This window comes from Somniosus microcephalus, unplaced genomic scaffold (assembly GCF_052327205.1).
Source record: "Somniosus microcephalus isolate GS21.2 unplaced genomic scaffold, FLI_Smic_1.0 unresolved_chr2, whole genome shotgun sequence".
Taxonomy (NCBI): domain Eukaryota; kingdom Metazoa; phylum Chordata; class Chondrichthyes; order Squaliformes; family Somniosidae; genus Somniosus; species Somniosus microcephalus.
In genome coordinates, this window is record NW_028225180.1 from 84,625,122 (window position 1) to 84,645,528 (window position 20,407).

At 50.2% G+C, this 20,407-nt stretch overlaps 1 protein-coding gene across 1 annotated transcript in view; it reads right to left on the reverse strand.

Annotated features, from left to right (window-relative positions):
* LOC147092939 (uncharacterized) overlaps nucleotides 1-20,407 on the reverse strand; it is a 54,727-nt gene that overhangs the window by 27,928 nt on the left and 6,392 nt on the right. The window contains 7 exon segments of the mRNA XM_085976263.1: nucleotides 4,404-4,529; nucleotides 6,569-6,771; nucleotides 9,026-9,338; nucleotides 10,762-10,853; nucleotides 17,209-17,322; nucleotides 19,992-20,039; nucleotides 20,042-20,192. Of these exon segments, the coding sequence (XP_085832389.1) occupies nucleotides 4,404-4,529; nucleotides 6,569-6,771; nucleotides 9,026-9,338; nucleotides 10,762-10,853; nucleotides 17,209-17,322; nucleotides 19,992-20,039; nucleotides 20,042-20,192 (1,047 nt within the window).

Sequence of the window (20,407 nt, forward strand, 5' to 3'; positions counted from 1 at the left end):
TAATGCCCTCCTTCAGGAGCCGCTCCACCTCAGAGCTAATAAAAGCTCTGTCCCCGGCGCTGTACCGCCTGCTCTTGGTAGCGATGGGTTTACAGTCGCGGGTGAGGTTAGCGAACAAGGGAGGGGGGGAGACTTTGAGTGTGGAAAGACTGCAAATGGTGCGCGGCGGGCGATTTAAAAGCTGTTGGTTGCAGACTGTGAGTGGGGGGAGGGGTCCACCGTATGCCAATGTGACACTTTTAAGGTGGCACTGAAAATCCAACCCTAGCAGAATGGCAGCGCAAAGACGGGGCAGGACAAGAAGTTTAAAATTTTTATATTCTGTGCCCCTAACCGAAAGGGTCACCACACAGTAGCCGCCGACGTCCGTTGAATGGGACTTGGACGCCATAGAAATCCGATGGCGCGTTGGCAGGACCGTGAGGGAGTGGCTACGCACCATGTCAGGGTGAATAAAACTCTCCGTGCTCCCGCTGTCAAACAGGCAAGTAGTGGCGCGGCCGTTTACCGTAATGTCCATCATGGACCTGGACAGATGATGAGGGAGAGCTTGATCCAGCGTAACGGAGGCCAGTGTATGGCTGAGTGAGCCGATGTGGTCGTCAGACGAGACGGTGGTCGAGTCCAGAGACAAAATGGCGGTTGAGTGCGGCGGACAAAATGGCGGCGGCCATGATTCCGATCCCCACGTGGCCGGAGGTGCACAAAATGGCGGATAAGATGGCTGCCCCCACGGTTCACACGCGGCGCTGCTGGCGTTCGCGGGTTTCCCTCTGCCGGCGTTGGCGTAATGGCCTTTCTTCCCACAGCCAGAGCAGGTAGCGGTCTTCGCCGGGCAGCGCGCTCTAGGGTGTTTTAACTGGCCACAGAAATTGCATTTTTGGGCCTGGTTATGGGACATCGCTGCAGTAGTTGGTACCGGGGGCGGCGGTCCCATGCCCCAAGGTCGCGATGACCATGGCGCGGCACCGTTATGTGAGTATGCTTCGAGGTTTCGGTGGGCCGCATCTAATGAGAGCGCCATGGCTACGGCCGTCTTCAGGTCGAGCTCCCTGCTTTTGAGCAGTCTCTGCCGAGAGTAGTCGGACTGGAGGCCCTTAACGAAGGCATCACAGATAAGTCCCTCCGCGTGCGCCGCAGCCGATACCGCCTTACAGTCGCAGTCCCTGCAGAGTGTCTGTAACGCCCGTAAAAATGCCTCTACCGATTCCCCCGGTTGCTGCCTGCGGGATCCCAGGAGGTGTCTGGCGTAAATCGTATTCACTGGGCGCGTGTATTGCCCTTTTAGCAGGTCGAGAGCCGCTGTGTACGTAGTAACGTCCCGGATGAGTGTATATACTTGAGGGCTCACCTGGGCGGTCAGAACTTTTAATTTGTTCTCCTCCGATATCACGGCGGAGGCTTCTAGGAAGGATTCAAAGCAGCTCAGCCAGTGTTCGAAATTGGTAGATGAACCCGCCGCTTGAGGGTCGAGGTCCAGGCATGCTGGTCTGAGGGCTCGCAGCAACGCCTGCTGTTGTTGCTGCTCAGGTGCCGACATTTTAACTTTAGTTAATAAAATTGATACGCTTATCAATTAATCCATAAAAAGCGATGAATTAGGATAGTAATGAAAACGTTTTTATTAACTAAAGAACAGAGCATGCCTCTCGTGGACGACTGGTTCCAAGAAGGAAGTGGGTTGCCGAGCAGCCACCTTTATACCAGGTCATGTAGGCAGAGCCATGGGTGGAGCCAGCTGAGGCATGCATTGAATGTACACAGTGAGTAGCAAGAGGTAACAATGTGCAATAACGGTAACAGTAGTGAACAACAATGAAAACGATAACAGTGGTTTACCACACTGTAATGGTAACCAAGTTGTAAAAACCCATCTGGTTCACTAATGTCCTTCAGGGAAGGAAATCTGCCGCCCTTACCCGGTCTGGCCGGTATGTGACTCCAGACCCACAGTGATTTGGTTGACTCTTAACTGCCCTCTGAAATGGCCGAGCGAGACACTCAGTTGTATTCAAGGGCAGTTAGGGGATGGGCAATAAAGGCTGGCCTTGCCAGCGACGCCCACATCCCGAGAACGAATATTTTAAAAAAAGATTAGGAAGGGGGAAGTGGGGAGCAGGGAAATCAGCCGGGAACGCCTGCTCCCGATCACCATCCGGCGCTGAAAAGTACAAATCTGCGAACGTCGGGTGAACAACAGCATCAGGTTCGGGCTGTTACGCCCTGACGGTTAAATAGCCCTCTGCTACTCTCAGACTCGGTTCCCGCACAAGATGGTGAGATAATGGCGGACTGCTGGTGCCAGTGAGACCAGAGTCCAGCATGAGCCCATTAACTCCGCAGGTATCCTATTTCTTGGTCAGCCTGGTGTTTGACATGTGTGGAAACCTGTCAACAAACCAGGCGAGAGAGAAATCCAAACCACTTTTTTTTTTTTTTTTAATTCGTTCTCGGCATTTACTGCCCGTCCCGAGTGTCTGGCTAGGGCCACTTCAAAGGGTGGTTAAGAGTCAAATCACGTGGGTGTGGGGACCGGAGCCACATACAGGCCCAGACCGGGTAAGGACGGCAGGTTTCCTTCCCCTGAAGGGACATCAGTGAACCAGTTGGGTTTTTAACGACAACTTCACGGTCACTTTTTTTACCGACACCAGCTTTGAATTGGAATTCAAATTTTCAGACCGCCCGTGGTGGGAATCTGAACTCGCGTTCTCTGGATCACTGGTCCAGTAATACAACCGTTACACAACCGTACCCAGATTCTGTCTGGTTACTCGATGCGGAGCGCACACACTCTCCCCGCAGGGACACTCCTCACTTAACTACAGCCCAGAGAGTTGAGGTGCAGGTTGGCAGAGTCAAGGCTTAGGAACGTGGAGATGTCCCATCCAAAACCAGGCAGCTTCTCAGTGCGGACCTCCCCACTGCTTGTTCGGATGGGACCACCCTAACCACTAAGGCAATGGCTTGCAGGGTTATCTGGAGCAAGTGGGAAGAACCCAAGTCCTCAGTGTCAGGTCTACCCCTCCGGGTTCCTTGACAGGTCGAGCTGGCTGATCACACATCAACAGCTCACTGACGTGCTGCAGGCCACTCTGGCTTGGGATCAGATTGCCGTGCGTGTTCCAGGCTTCCATCACCAGCAATGTCCCCCGTAAACCGCACTGGCTCCTGCCCCCCACATAATGCGCGGCCCCCATTCAAATTTTTTGCACGCGCGCGGTACCTACAATGTAAAAGCCGGTGTGCGGCCTGCGCGGGATCTTGCAGGTGACTGCGCGGCCGTGCGGCTTAGCGGGAACGTTGATCACCCAGAGTGTCGCCATGGAGCCGACTCTCCGACCCCTCTCCTCCCATCCCAAGGGAGCTCGTCACCAGTTTACCCCATATTGTCCTGAACATAAAGCAGATTTGGGGCCATTGTCCAGACACTGGGGGCGCAATCTTGCCAGCCCTGGGGAGGCGGGACTGCCAGGAAAATGGCAGAATTTGGGGGCGGGTGCCCAACCCGCACCCGTGCCATCTTGCCAGGAGGCGAGTAGCTGACCCGCGCTGGGTCCCGTCTCCTTGGAGGCAGGAAGGGATTAAAGCCAATTAACTGCCTGTTAACAGCTAGTTAACAGACAGAAAATAGGATTATCCCCTTTTTGCCCTCACAAGTGCGGGCTTCCCAAAGGCTCCAAAACCCGCCAGGGTCACCGAGGCGAGTAGTGGGTCTGCGGGGGTCGGGGGGGGGTGTACAAAAGTGTGCTGTGGAGGTGAGTGATGGGTGCAAGAGTGGAGAGGTGAGTATCTGAGGTAAGTGCAAAGTGTTAGTAAAAGTGTACTTACCTTTGTTTCTTCCTGCAGGCTTCAGTCGGTGGGTATGCGGAGAGTCTCGGGTCTCCGCGGTAGAGATGACAGATGGCCGTTGCATTCTCCAATGCAACAACCATCTCATTTCTGAAGATGTTTGATGAGGTCTTGAATTCAAGACCTCATCAAACTACAGAGAATGTCAGTGATTGACAGCTTCACAGAGCTGTCAAACGATGACAATTCATCTCAGCTGAACCGTCATACGCTGACGTTCTCTGTAACCGGCTTCCCCTTAATTGGCCTGCTGAGCCCGCTGGGCGGGTTTAACAAGGTCAATCAAGGGAAAATAGCGTGGGTTGGCCAGAAGTCGATGGAGGCGGGACTGAAACCCGACAAGTGGGAGCCCCGCCTTCCAAAAGCTACCCACTGACAAAATCGCCCCCTGGCTCTCTATAACTGGATTATAGACATATACAGGAACCAGATGTTCTTAAAGTGGAGAAAACTGCATTACACGACAAGGGGGTGAAGCAGTGAGCGATAGAAGCATTAGAGAACGCATGTGTGGATGATGCTCTAGTCTACGCCACTCTGCTTATTCTAACCTGCTGATGTTCTTTCTCCTTGTCCTTAGATTTTTGCTCCATCAGCCGTCGAACGCTTTCTGCATTCTGCCTCTGACAGTTCAGCTCCTCGGAAATCTGCTTCAGCTTCTGCTCCAGAAGTGCACACTAACAGGGTAAAGGGAAAATAAATCACCACCTTGATAGCGACGCCACATCACCACGTTTAAGATTTGTTTTTCAATTCTTTTGTATTCATCAATGTGAGAAGAATATTTATAATGTAAAGGAACATCCTTCCATTTCACACACGAACACAGTAACAATAAAGCTCCCCCTACACTGTCCCATCAAACACTCCCAGGGCAGGTACAGCACGGGTTAGATACAGAGTAAAGCTCCCTCCACACTGTCCCATCAAACACTCCCAGGGCAGGTACAGCACGGGTTAGATACAGAGTAAAGCTCCCTCCACACTGTCCCATCAAACACTCCCAGGGCAGGTACAGCACGGGTTAGATACAGAGTAAAGCTCCCTCTACACTGTCCCATCAAACACTCCAGGGCAGGTACAGCACGGGTTAGATACAGAGTAAAACTCCCTCTACACTGTCCCATCAAACACTCCCAGGGCAGGTACAGCACAGATTAGATGCAGAGTAAAGCTCCCTCTACACTCTCCCATCAAACACTCCAGGGCAGGTACAGCACGGGTTAGATACAGAGTAAAACTCCCTCTACACTGTCCCATCAAACACTCCCAGGGCAGGTACTGCACGGGTTAGATACAGAGTAAAGCTCCCTCTACACTGTCCCATCAAACACTCCCAGGGCAGGTACAGCACGGGTTAGATACAGAGTAAAGCTCCCTCTACACTCTCCCATCAAACACTCCCAGGGCAGGTACAGCACGGGTTAGATACAGAGTAAAGCTCCCTCTACACTGTCTCATCAAACACTCCCAGGGCAGGTACAGCACGGGTTAGATACAGAGTAAAGCTCCCTCTTCATTGTCCCATCAAACACTCCCAGGGCAGGTACAGCACGGATTAGATGCAGAGTAAAGCTCCCTCTACACTCTCCCATCAAACACTCCCAGGGCAGGTACAGCACGGGTTAGATACAGAGTAAAGCTCCCTCTACACTGTCCCATCAAACACTCCCAGGGCAGGTACAGCACGGGTTAGATACAGAGTAAAGCTCCCTCTACACTCTCCCATCAAACACTCCAGGGCAGGTACAGCACGGGTTAGATACAGAGTAAAACTCCCTCTACACTCTCCCATCAAACACTCCCAGGACAGGTACAGCACGGGTTAGATACAGAGTAAAGCTCCCTCTACACTCTCCCATCAAACACTCCCAGGGCAGGTACAGATCGGGTTAGATACAGAGTAAAAGCTCCCTCTACACTGTCCCATCAAACACTCCCAGGGCAGGTACAGCACGGGTTAGATACAGAGTAAAGCTCCCTCTACATTGTCCCATCAAACATTCCCAGGGCAGGTACAGCACGGGTTAGATACAGAGTAAAGCTCCCTCTACACTGTCCCATCAAACACTCCCAGGGCAGGTACAGCACGGATTAGATACAGAGTAAAGCTCCCTCTACACTGTCCCCATCAAACACTCCCAGGGCAGGTACAGCACGGATTAGATACAGCGTAAAGCTCCCTCTACACTGTCCCATTAAACACTCCCAGGGCAGGTACAGCACGGGTTAGATACAGAGTAAAGCTCCCTCTACACTGTCCCATCAAACACTCCCAGGGCAGGTACAGCACGGATTAGATACAGAGTAAAAGCTCCCTCAACTTTGCCCAAATAAAGTGCCTCAGAAGAGTGCTCCCTAACGCAGCAGCACGACATGTTGCAATGACTCCCCTGTGGCTTCTCTCACTGCTGGTGCCAACTTAAGGACACTTCAATGCTGTGGCTCCACCCTCGCGCGAAATTGCCTTGTGGCTGCACCAAAACACAACTAACAATGAACTCCTGCAGCAACGGATGGAGTAGACTTTCATCCCTCCGAGTCTAAACTGGTTTTGAATCGAGGTCCCAGGAGGTGAAAGCCCCCCCCCCCCGTATCTAATCCTGTATACCACCCATTCTCCCCCTGCCCTTCAGACTTATTGTGCTGCGCTCACAAGCCCATGCTGCATGCCGCTACTGCATCAGGTTAAGTATGGCTCAACTCCCCGAGAGACCTTGTTCGTGGTCTGTTCCTGCTGCACGCTCGCTCTCGTCAGGTCATCCTTGCTCTTGCTCAGAGTTTGCTCTTTCATCGCCAGCTCTCCTTTGGATTTCTCCAGGTGCGACTGCACCTCCTGCAACTTGTTCAGGTGATTTTTGATCTCTTTCTCCTGGGACTGGACCCAGACTTCCAGCTCGGACATCGTACACTGCAGCACTGCGACAAACGAGAGAGAGAGAGAGAGAGAAAACAGGAAGCAATTCACATTCTGGGATCTCTCGTACCACACAACAGCAAGGGACAAGAACTAAAGATTCTGCATCATCTGAAACCTGCTTTCTGTCACATATTCCAAATAATGATTCATTTAAACTTCAAGTATTCTTGTCCCTGTATCACGATTACTTCTTCATTTTCATCACAACAGCCTGCTCACCACATCCAACCGTAAGAAAACTCAACACGCACTTATATTTACCCAGTTTACCTATTTTACTTCATTTTATATCCCTGCAAAACACCATCAGAATGAAATCTCCACCTTCCAACCTAATGAGAGCCTCAGTGTCAGCCAGTTGTTCATTGGGTAGCTCTCTCTCTCTCGCCTCCGTGTCAGAAGGTTGAGGGTCCGAGTCCCACTCCAGAGACTCGAGCACAAAACCCGGACTGACACTCCCAGTGCCAGTGCTGAGGGAGCGCCGCACTGTCGGAGCGGCCGTCTTTCGGATGAGGCGTTAAACCGAGGCCCCCGTCTGCCCCCTCAGGTGGACGTAAAAGATCCCACTATTGTGAAGAAGAGCAGGGTGTCCTGGGCCCAATATTTATCCCTCAACCAACATCGCTAAAACAGATGATCCGGTCATTATCACATTGCTGTTTGTGGGAGCTTGCTGTGCGCAAATTGGCTGCCATGTTTCCTACATTACAACTGCGACCACACTTCAGAAAAAGTACTTCATTGGCTGTAAAGCGCTGTGCGACGTCCTGAGGTTCTGAAAGGCGCTGGAGAAATGCTAGTCTTTCTTTTCTTACCCATACACAATCAAAAAAAAATCAGTTGTGCTGAGGGAAGGGGAGAACACAGGGGTGAGCCCAGTGACCACTCTTCCATCACCCCCAGCACCTGCACCCCTTCCCACGACACCTTCCCATGTAAGCGCAGGAGATGCAACACCTGCCCTTTCACCTCCTCCCTTTACCACCGTCCAGGTCCCCAAGCACTCCTTTCAGGTGAAACAGCGTCCTTGCAATTTAGTATACTGTATTCCCTGCTCACGATGCGGTCTCCTCTTATATTGGGGAGACCAAACGCAGACTGGGTGATCGCTTTGCGAGAACGCCTCCGTTAAGTCTGCAAGCCTGACCCCTGAGCTTCTGGTCGCGAGGCATTTTAATTCGCCGCCCCACTCCCACACTCTGACCTCTTTGTCCCCGGCCTCCTACACTGTTTGAAATGAAACTCAACGGAAGCTCGAGGAACAGCAACTCATCTTTCGATTAGGCACTTGACAGCCTTCTGGACTCAACGTCGAGTTGAACAATTTCAGACTAGAACCACTGCTCCTGTTTGCTCAGATAGCGGGTGCTGGTTAGTTCTGCTGTTGCCGTTTACACCTCCTCTAGACCCATCTTTTGTTTCTTTACTTGTCCCATTACCATCTCCTTTTGCCTCGCACCATCAACCCCTCATGTCACTTAAATCTCTCCTGCCTTCCACCCGGTCACAGACCTTCCCCTTTTATACTTTCCTCCCCCTCGGTTCTGTACTGGCTTATAAAACTGTAATATCTCTCTCACGTCTTCCAGTTCTGACGAAGGGTCATCGACCTGAAGCGTTAATTCTTGTTTCTCTCTCCACAGATGCTACCTGACCTGCTGAGCATTTACAGCATTTTCTGTTTTTCCAACTGGACTGATGTTTGAATCGGAGCTTCTGCTCGAGGCCGGGTTCCTACAAGGCTCAACCTCGGAGATGAGAAATCTGCACCTCCCGCTTTCTGTGCCTCTCAAGTACGTGGGTCGTCAGGCTGGCCCTCCCGAAGAAAAAAAGACTTGCATTTCTCCAGCGCCTTTCACCACCTCAGGACGTCCCAAAGCGCTTTACAGCCAATGAAGTACTTTAATTTTGAAGTGGAGTCGCTGTTGTAATGTGGGAAATGCAGCAGCCAATTTGCGCACAGCAAGCTCCCACAAACAGCAATGTGATAATGACCAGATCATCTGTTTTGGTAATGTTGATCGAGGGATAAATATTGGCCCCAGGACACCGGGGAGAACTCCCCCTGCTCTTCTTTGAAATAGTGGCCGTGGGATCTTTTACATCCGCCTGAGAGGGCAGACGGGGGCCTCGGTTTAACGTCTCATCCGAAAGACGGCACCTTGCTCTCCAAAGAGGAGAATGGAAACCCGCCCCCCCCCCCCACCCCACCCCAACCGCAAGAAAGTACAAAACCCGAGAATATCGCAGTACCTTGGTTTTCTTTCCTCAATTCCCGCACTTGTGCGCTCCCGGACTCCTCAAGCTGACCGAGATGGTCGCTCTTGGATTCCGCTCCAAGGTTGCTTGTTTTGTTGTCATTCTGCTGCGGGCTTCTGGGATTGTGGGACGGCGGTGTCCTCGGCTGCTCCCACGGAAACACGGAGGAAGGCGATCCTCGTCCAACGGGACTGTCGGGCACACGAGCGGGCGCTTTCTCTTGCTGCCACGAAAAGGTCGAGGCCCTAATCTGCTGCGGAGCGCTCTCCCGGTGACTCTTGTTGCTGCTGAACTGCAACTGTTGAACCTTGGGACAAAGGACAGGCAGTGAACCTACGCGTCTTGGGCTGCAGCAGGAGGCTCAGGCTGCTGCGAGCATCTTGTGGTCTTTCTTTCCCTCCCAGCCTCAAGGTGTGGACTCAAGGGATACGGGGTACAGTGGCACCAGGAGCCCTGCAGTACTTTGCCCAAGTGCCCATTCTTCACGCCGGCTATTCCACTGCGGACTGCATCGCCGGGACAAAGCAAGCTTAGGTTTTCCCACTTCCAATTTCTATCCAAGAATGCGTGAACTATGGGCGAGAATCAGACGCGGCTGTTGAACCCTCCACAGCCTGAAGACACTCGCACATGAAAAATGATTACACGGGTAAGGTACCGGAGAATTAGCAACTTGAGTATTGTGTGCAGTTTTGGTCGCCTTATCCGAGGAAAGATGTTCTTGCCACGGAGGGAGTGCAGCGAAGATTCACCAGACTGATACCTGGGATGGCAGGAATGACGTATGAGGAGAGATTGGGTCGATTAGGCTTATATTCGCTAGAGTTTAGAAGAATGAGAGGGGATCTCATTGAAACTTTTAAAATTCTAACAGAACTAGACAGACTAGATGCTGGAAGGATGTTCCCGATGGTTGGGGGGGGGGGAGTCCAGAACCAGGGGTCACTGTCTAATGATAAGGGGTAAGCCATTTAGGACTGAGATGAGGAGGAATTTCTTCACCCAGAGAGTGGTGAACCTGTGGAATTCTCTACCACAGAAGGCAGTGGAGGCCAATTCATTAAATATATATTCAAGAAAGGAGTTGGATATATTTCTTAAGGCTAAAGGGGTCAAGGGATATGGGGAGAAGGCAGGGACAGGGTACTGAATTTGGATGATCAGCCATGATCTCATTGAATGGCGGAGCAGGCTCGAGGGGCCGAATGGCCTACTCCTGCTCCTATGTTTGACCGAAATCACAGCCGATGGTTTTGAGGAAGTTTCTAAAGGCAGAGACTGACTGGCAAGGCGGTGATGTTTAGGGAGGTGAGTTCCAGAAGGTAGGACCAGGAGTTTAAAGCTCTGGAGACTGCCATAAGGACCCCACTGGAGGAAGACTGCTAACGTATTCAAGTTCTGCTTGTCGATCCTCGGCAGGGAGGGGGGGGGAGTGGGGGAGGAGGTCCTCTTGCGTACTTCGCCAACAGCCGTTGCCTCCCCAGTGCCAACAACCAAATTCCAAACCCTTGGCCCTCGCCCCATCTCTTCAACCTCCGACCTGCTGCCTCGGTACAGGGAGGAAACGTAAAACCTGACAAAACGGGGTTAATAAACACACTCTGTGACGTCTCACTGTGCTCGTGACGGTCAGGCTGGCTAGCTGATGCCCGGTGAGAACCTCGAAAATTACACAAGAACCAAATGCTGCACCAGATTACGGAGCCACCCGACCTCCGCTTAATACCGACCTGCATCTTCAGAGCTTTCACTTCCGAGACCAGCCGCTTCCTCTCCTCTACCTCCCGGTTGTATTTCTCTTGCAGTTCGTCCCATTTCGTACCTAAAAGTCAAAATAAAATAGTAAAACGTTACAATTTGTGTTAGGAATTACAACGTAAACCCTCGCCAAACCCGCGACCTCTACCACCTAGAAGGACAAGGGCAGCAGGTGCATGGGAACACCACCACCTCCAAGTTCCCCTCTGAGTCACACACGCCGTCCTGCCTTGGAAATGTATCGGCCGTTCCTTCATCGTCACTGGGTCAAAATCCTGGAACTCCCTCCCTAACAGCACTGTGGGAGCACCTTCACCACACGGACTGCAGCGGTTCAAGGCGGCTCACCACCACCTTCTCAAGGGCAACTAGGGATGGGCAATAAATGCTGGGCTTTGCCAGCGACGCCCTCATCCTGTGAACTAATAAATTAAAATAAATCAAAATATGGAGATAGAAAGCTGGACTGGGTGGTGATGGAGTCAGTTAGAACAAGTCTCTTCACTCCTGGGAGCCGAGCTTCAATATATCTCAAGGTTCATTGGATTAAAGTCTCCTCCCTTCTGCCGACCGTAAAGGTTTTAAATTCGACGAGTTTAGTTGTCTCAAAACATGAGAAGGGACTAATCAGTAATCTTGTTGTACGGGGACCCTTGGGTCAGAGCGATCATAACATGATCGATTTCTCACTCGAAATGGAGAGCGAAGAAATTGACTCAGAGACTAAGGTCCTGAATTTAAACAAGGGGAATTATGATGCCATGAGACGGGAACTGAGTAGGTCTGATTGGACAACGTTCCTGGGAGGACTGGAGGTAGATAAACAATGGCAAACATTTAAAGATAGAATGACAAAATTGCAAAAATTGTTTATACCAATCTGGCATAAAAGGAAATCTAAAAAGGTGACTCAACCGTGGATAACAGGGGAAATTAGAGACAGCATAAAATCCAAAGATAGGGCGTATAAAATAGCCAAAAAAAGCGCCAGAGCGGAAGATTGGGAACAGTTTAAGATAGAGCAAAGGAGGGCAAAGGGCATAATCAAGAGGGGCAAAATAGCTTACGAAAACAAGCTGGCGGAAAATATAAAAACTAACTCCAAAAGCTTTTATAAGTATATCAAAAGGAAAAGACTGGTGAAAACCAAAGTTGGTCCATTGCAGTCAGATACGGGGGAATATATAATGGGAAATAAGGAAATGGCAGATCAACTAAATGCATACTTTGGGTCAGTCTTTACGAAGGAAGACACAAAAAACCTCCCTGGGATATCGGGAAAAATAGGGACATTGGCAAAGGAGGAACTGACGCAAATCAATATCTCTAAGGATATGGTGTTAAGGAAGCTAAAGGGATTGAAGGTGGACAAATCCCCAGGGCCTGATAACATGCATCCTAGGGTACTGAAGGAGGTGGCCCTAGAGATAGCGGATGCACTAAGGATGATTTTTCAGAATTCATTAGACTCGGGAACAGTGCCGATGGATTGGAGGGTAGCTAACGTTACCCCACTATTCAAAAAGGGGGGTAGGGAAAAAGCAGGTAATTACAGACCTGTAAGCCTTACATCAGTTGTGGGCAAAATGCTGGAGTCCATCATTAAGGATGAAATAGCGGAGCACTTAGCAAATGGGGACAGGATAGGACAGAGTCAACATGGATTTACAAAGGGTAAATCGTGCTTGACTAATCTATTGGAATTTTTTGAGGGAGTAACTGGTAGAATAGATGGGGGAGAGCCAGTAGATGTGGTGTACCTGGACTTCCAAAAGGCCTTCGATAAGGTCCCACATAAAAGATTAGCATGGAAAATTGAGGCTCATGGGATAAAGGGGAAAGTTTTGGCGTGGATAGGGAACTGGCTGTCAGATAGAAAACAGAGAGTTGGAATAAACGGCTCATTTTCTGAATGGCAGGCAGTAACAAGTGGGGTACCACAGGGATCTGTCCTGGGCCCCCAGCTGTTCACAATTTACATTAATGACCTGGATCAGGGAGTCGGATGCAGCATTTCCAAATTTGCAGACGACACTAAACTAGGAGGGGGGGTGGGCTCAGAGGAAGAGACCAGGAAGCTCCAGAGCGATTTGGACAGACTGGGCGATTGGGCGGATAAATGGCAGATGCACTATAATGTGGACAAGTGCGAAGTTATCCACCTTGGGTGCAGGAACGGGAGGGCAAATTATTATTTAAATGGCAATAGATTGGGAGAGGGGGAAGTACAGAGAGACCTGGGTGTTCTTGTACACCAGTCACTGAAGGCGAGCATGCAGGTGCAACAGGCGGTCAAGAAGGCAAACGGTATGCTGGCCTTCATAGCAAAAGGGTTAGAATACAGGAACAGGGATACCTTGCTGCAGCTGTACAGGGCACTGGTGAGACCACACCTCGAGTACTGTGTACAGTTTTGGTCGCCTCATCTGAGGAAGGATGTTCTTGCCATGGAGGGGGTGCAGCGGCGATTCACCAGGCTGATACCAGGAATGGCGGGAATGACCTATGAGGAGAGACTATGTAGTTTAGGGATGTACACACTGGAGTTTAGAAGATTGAGAGGGGACCTCATAGAAGTGTATAAAATTCTGACAGGTCTAGACAGACTGGATGCAGAAGGAATGTTTCCCTTGGCGGGTGAGAACAGAACTAGAGGACATAATTTAAGGATAAGGGCTAAACCATTTAGGACAGAGATGAGGGGGAATTTCTTCACTCAGAGAGTGGTGAACCTGTGGAACTCATTGCCACAGAGGGCAGTGTACGCCAGCTCATTAAATATATTTAAGAGGGAATTAGATATATTTCTACGGGCAAAAGGGGTTAAGGGTTACGGAGAGAAGGCGGGGACGGGATACTGAATTAAAAGATCAGCCATGATCTCATCGAATGGCGGAGCAGGCACGAAGGGCCGAATGGCCTACTCCTGCTCCTATCTTCTATGTATCTATGTATCTCTGTAACCTCTTCCAGCCCCTACAACCCTCCCTATCCCTGTAACCTCCTCCAGCCCCGACAACCCTCCCTATCCCTGTAAGCTCCTCCAGCCCCTACACCCCATCCTATCTCTGGAACCTCCTCCAGCCCTACAACCCTCCCTATCTCTGTAACCTCCTCCAGCCCCTACAACCCTCCCTATCCCTGTAACCTCCTCCAGCCCTACAACCCTCCCTTTCTCTGTAACCTCCTCCAGCCCCTACACCCCTCCCTATTTCTGTAACCTCTTCCAGCCCCTACAACCCTCCCTATCCCTGTAACCTCCTCCAGCCCCTACACCCCTCCCTATCTCTGTAACCTCCTCCAGCCCTACAACCCTCCCTATCTCTGTAACCTCCTCCGGCCCTACAACCCCCCCAAGATCTCTGCGCCCCTCCAATTCTGGCCTCTTGCGCATCCCCCGATTTCCATCGCTCCACCATTGGCGGCCGTGCCTTCAGCTGCCTGGGCCCTGAGCTCTGGAATTCCCTCCCTAAACCTCTCTGCCTTCCCACTCCCTCCTTTAAGCCGCTCCTTAAAACTGATCTCTGTGACCGAGCTTCCTGTCCTAATATCTCATATGTGGCTCGGTGTCAAATTTTGTTTTGATTTACGATCTTGTGAAGCGCCTTGGGACGTTTTACTAGGTTAAATGCTTGTTGTGTAAGGTTTTTGTAGCTAGATGAAGCGATAAGATAAGGATCTTTGCTATGTGTCTAACCTAGGGCATACCTGACCCAGGAATGCTTGTTGCTGACACTGGCATAAAAAGCAAAAAAAGTGCTCATTCCCTTACACTGACTTAAAACACATTCCCCCCACCTCCATCAAAAAAAATTGTATGCACTCGTGGCTCCATTGTTAAATGCGCTTGCGAGTGCAGAACTGAACCACACCACACCGATCGGGAAAATGCCAGACTCGATCCGTGCTATACAAAGAGTTATCTCTTGGCCGGGAAGGGCTACAAATGGTCCTAGCAAACACTGGGTTGGAGAGAGGATGAAACAGTCAGAAAAATCCCGCTCTTGATCGCAAACCAGTGACCCCCTCCCCCCCCTCCCGTCCCGTTTGAAAGCGTGCATGTATATCCAGTGGAAGCAGGACCACATTCAGCTGCGATTCTCCCCATGGTCAAAGAGCCTGCTGGTACGTACGGTCTGCCTCACACATGCAACATGGCCACCTGGGTGGAGTATTGGGAGGTTTGCCAGCAGCTGTGAAACCATAACCCCAGTACGAGTCAGCGGAGCGGAGAAAACTGAGGGGGATCAAAAACAGTATGGGAGGTTTTTTTTTAATTCGTTCATAGGATGTGGGCGTCGCTGGCAAGGCCCAGCATTTATTGCCCATCCCTAATTGCCCTCGAGAAGGTGGTGGTGAGCCGCCTTCTTGAACCGCTGCAGTCCGTGTGGTGAAGGTGCTCCCACAGTGCTGTTAGGGAGGGAGTTCCAGGATTTTGACCCAACGACGATGAAGGATCAGTCAATATATTTCTAAGTCAGGATGGTGTGTGTGACTTGGAGGGGAACTTGGAGGTGGTGGTGTTCCCATGCGCCTGCTGCCCTTGTCCTTCTAGGTGGAAGAGGTCGCGGGTTTGGGAGGTGCTGCCGAAGAAGCCTTGGTGAGTTGCTGCAGTGCATCTTGTAGATGGTACACACTGCAGCCACGGTGCGCCAGTGGTGGAGGGAGTGAATGTTTAAGGTGGTGGATGGGGTGACGATCAAGCGGGGCTGCTTTGTCCTGGATGGTGTCGAGTTTCTAGAGTGTTGTTGGAGCTGCACTCATCCAGGCAAATGGAGCGTATTCCATCACACTCCTTACTTGTGCCTTGTAGATGGTGGAAAGGCTTTGGGGAGTCAGGAGGTGAGACACTCGCCGCAGAATACCCAGCCTCTGACCTGCTCTTGTTGCCACAGTATTTATGTGGCTGGTCCAGTTAAGTTTCTGGTCAATGGTGACCCCCCAGGATGTTGATGGTGAGCAAGATAGGACAAGGACTGTGCAGTCGCTCAGCCCGTTAACAGACGGGGACTTTAATCGCCTCGATTTATAACAAGAGAGTTCCTGATCTCGGCCAAGCTGTCAAGGAGCGTGTGGTGCTCCTAACCTGGTGCATATGGGGACTGATTAAAGACAGAAAGCTGGGTGGGGGGTGGGGGGGGGGGGGGGGAATTATAATGAGGGGTTTAAAACTTCTACAACAAATTTAACAAAGTTTCCAGCCAACTGGGGGCTTCCAAAGGATTAGCCCATTGTCATTTCAGCTCTGTAACCAGAGTTTGAATCCAGATGGGATGACTGTCTTGTCAGGAAGGGTCCTACAAGAAATGGATTTGGGGGGAGGGCAGTGTCTGCCTTGTTCCGAGTGGGCACACTGCCTTTAAATTGGCAATTTCAATCCAAGAAGCCACACGATGAGGGGTTTGGGTGACTGAATGATGTCACACCGTTCGGAGGTTGGAGTGACAATGGCGGGACGGTGTAGAGAGAGCTTTTCTCTGCATCACCTGGGGAGTGCTCGACGCCAACACCGTGTGTCCAGAACGGAAAGATGCTCCGTCTCTTACCTATGTCACGTAACTTTATTTCTCAAAAGCAAAATAGAACATAAGACATAAGAACATAAAGAAATAGGAGCAGGAGTTGGACATTCGGCCCCTCGAGCCATTCAATAAGATCAGGGCTGATCATCGACCTCAACTCCACTTTCCCGCCCGATCTCCATATCCCTTGATTTCCCTAGAGTCCAAAAATCTATCGATCTCAGCTTTTAATATACTCAACGATTCAGTATTCACAGCCCTCTGGGGTAAAGAATTCCAAAGATTCACAATCCTCTGAGTGAAGAAATTCCTCCTCATCTCAGTCTTAAATGGCCGACCCCTTATCCTGAGACTGTGACCCCTGGTTCTAGACTCCCCAGCCAGGGGGAAACACCCTCTCAGCATCTACCCTGTCAATCCCCCTCAGAATCTTGTATGTTTCAATTTAAAACAGAAATGAGGAGGAATTTCTTCTCTCAGAGGGTCGTGAATCTGTGGAATTCTCTGCCCCAGAGAGCTGTGGAGGCTGAGTCATTGAATATATTTAAGGTGGAGATAGACAGATTTTTGAACGATAAGGGAGTCGAGGGTTATGGGGAGCGGGCAGGGAAGTGGAGTTGAGGCCAAGATCAGATCAGCCATGATCTTAATGAATGGCGGAGCAGGCTCGAGGGGCCGAATGGCTGACTCCTGCTCCTACGCCTTATGTTTCAATGAGATCGCCTCTCATTCTTCTAAACTCCAGAGAGTATCGGCCCAATCTACTCAATCTCTCCTCAGAGGACAATCCTCTCAGCCCAGGGATCAATCTAGTGAACTTTATTCTTCAAAAGCAAAATAGAACTTTCAAAATAAATATTCCTACCAAGTTTGCTAGTCTTCAGCTATGAAACTTACCCTCGTTGGCCCTGCTGGGCGTGGGACACCCAGGATAGCTCTTAGTTGGAGTAGTAGGGTGGAGCTGGCATTCTGCTGGTGCCGAGGCCCTTTGACTTCGCTCCCACGGTTTTACTTTGCGTCAAAAGCTTCTAAAAAGATTTTAAATTACTATTATCGAGAGACCGAGGTAAAGGAGCAAAGCCCATGGGTGCCAGGGCACCACCTTCAAGGCCCGGGGGGGGGGGGGGGGGGGCGGGGGGAGGGAGAGGAAGAGAGTAGAAGAGAAGTGGCGGGGAATCAGGAAAGCTGACACTGAGCTCGGGGTTTGAAAGCCTGTAGATTGCAGCAGGAAGGAATGGCCGAGGGGAGGCGAGGAGTCCCGACGGTTTTTTTTTTGCGGCCCTGGCAAAGAATGAGTTAAGAGTACAAGACAACGCAACGAGCCGGCGAGTTTGCAGCTGAAGCAAAAAAATAAAATAAAGGCAGAGTCGCGCCGACCACAGCAGCACCAGGGAAGGCAAGAAAGATTGTGACGGAGAGAGAGAGATATTGAGGGCCGAGATGAGAGAGCGAGAGAGAGGACTTGATTTCTCATCGTGGCACAAAGTATTCTTACGTAACCAAGTTTTCCATCAGGATATTTACAAACACCCTGCACAACAGCTGAGCCCCAGATAACAAAGTTCAAAAACACTCGGCACATCACACGCACACCGCATCCACTCACCTGGACCTTTGACTCGGTGCAAATGCTACAGATGATCGCAGGGCATTTAAAGGCCGCGCAACATTAACATCGCCTGAATTCAAACATTGTCCCTTTCCAGTATTTTTCCCCACCAGCTTTACCATGTTTAGCGTTATCTTGTTTATAGTTTTTCACCCCATTGGAATTTACTTTATCTCTCATCATTTCTAGCTTCCCTGGTACAAAGGCCTTTATACCAAGGGCCCATATCAGCTAGTCTTGAGGTATCCAAACTATCTCACTTTAATCGACCAGATAAATACCTTATCTCCATGATTTCTCTCATTTTCTGTCCTTATGCTAATTATTTTTCAAATATCATTGCAATTAGTTTTGGTAAGCGAATTCTAAGTTCTATACAGCATTATAATATGTTATTTAATGATTTAACCTTCACTCGCAGTCTGGGGCTGTTTGTTATCAAAACTGCTTTTGACTGTCTGCAGCTACATTTTGAACAACTCTTAGCTTTTTAGTTACCCAGGAGTAATTATGGATAATATTATTTGGTCAATGGCTACAATTGAAGTTTATACATACAGGAAACTCTCGTTTAAACAGCAGTTAAATATCCAGAATTCTCTGTTAACCGGCAAAATGCTCACTCTGAAAACAGCACCTCAATAACCGGCAATGTTGCCGAGTCTGAGTCTCCCGCGGTTGCCGAGTTAGTCAGTGGGTGGGGGGGGGGGTGGGGGGAGGAGGGGGGGGAGGCGGAGGGGGTAGTTCTCCAAACTCCACTACTCGGCTTCTTGGCGCTGTCGGAAGTCGGAACACCTCAATACCCCTGTAACAGGAGTCTGACTCTCCCGCGCTGCCGGGTAGTCTCTTCTGATCTGCCATTTTACAGGTGGTACTGTGTGTCGCCCACGCTGCTGGTAGTCATTGCATTGCATTACCCTCAACTGGCAGTACTGTACTTAATCAAGCATCTTCCACCATCCATTTTACACAACATTCTGTAGGTGAGTACCCAATTACTGTATACTGCACATTTCTTGATTTTTAAAATTTTTCTTTGTTTAAAAATAGCCTCGGTAGATAACCCTCTCCGTCATCCGGAATTTTTGATCAACCGGCAACACGCCAGGTCCCGCGATACCAAAGAGTTTCCTGTATATGATTCTCGTCTACTAAATGGCCCAGAAATTCGGGTCTCCACGGGTGAGTACGCGTGGGGTACTCACTGGTAAGCTCAATGGAAGTGCCGGTTTCCTGCATGCACTGCGCATGCGCGGGAAACCGGCACTTCCGGTCCCCTGAAAGCAGGGGTTCAGTGGGTCGAAACGCGTGCGCAGGAGAGAGGCAGCGCGTGCGCATCGAACTTACGTATTTTTTTTTTACAGGTTTTTCCCGGGAGGGTAAGTCTCCAGCAGTTACACTTTTAAAAAGCAGGCGTAATGCCTGCATTTTACAAGGTAAGTGGTGAATTAATTAAAATTAAAAATTTTTTCCACAGGTTTATTATTTTTAAATGCTTTAAAGAAAGGTAAGTTTATTTTTAGCCCCGTTAGAAAATGTAATTAATTTTTTCAAAAATTTAAATTATTGTTTAAAATAGTTATTTCATGTCATTTATAGTTTATTTAAAAATGTGATGGTTTTTTAAAATTTATTTGAAGATTTAGTGATGTTTTGGGGCTTATAGTATTTATAGTTTTGACAGCTCTTCCTGTCAGACTTATGAATGAAGCATTCCCTGCTACCATTGGCTCTCCATGGCCCACGTGATCCCAGGGGACGCTTCGAACTAACTGCGCCCCTGGGATACGCAAGCACTGCGCGCCGGCAGTTGGAGGAGGCCCAGGATCGGAATCCCACGCGGGCCCACAGCACAATGGCCGACGCGCTAGGTAAGTGCAGCGTCGGGGTCTTGCACCCGCGGGAAGCCCCCGACCCGAATTTCTGGGCCAGTATCTTTAAATATCAGCCTTTCGTACATCCCCATCCACCCCCCACTATTTTGCCCCATCTCATCCAGCTATAGCTCCACCGACACCGGCTGCACCCCCTAATAAACGGTATATAAGAATGCGTTGGCACCTGTCCAGGCGGTACCTTTTTAATTCTTGCTCCAGGTTGTCCGTCTGTTTCTTTGCGCCAACAGCTGCCCCTCCAGACTGCACGCCAGGGCCTCCTTCACCTGAATCTCGTAGCCCAGCCTCTGGCGGGCCTTCTCCAGGCTGTTGCATGCCTCCGTCAGGCTCTGCGTCTCTCTCTTCAAGGTTGCATTTTCGGTCCGCTCGCCTTCAAGCTTAAACATAACACCAAGCGTTACACAGAATCAGCAGGAGGGAGCAGGGTGGGTGTACCTGGAGGAGCAGGTGCTCATCACTCAAGGTGCACACGCAGCAACAACGATTCCCTCCCTAAACCTCTCCGCCTCTCTCTCTCTCTCCACCTTTAAGACGCTCCTTAAAACCAACCTCTTTGAACAAGCTTTTAGTCACCCCTCCGAATATCTCCTCC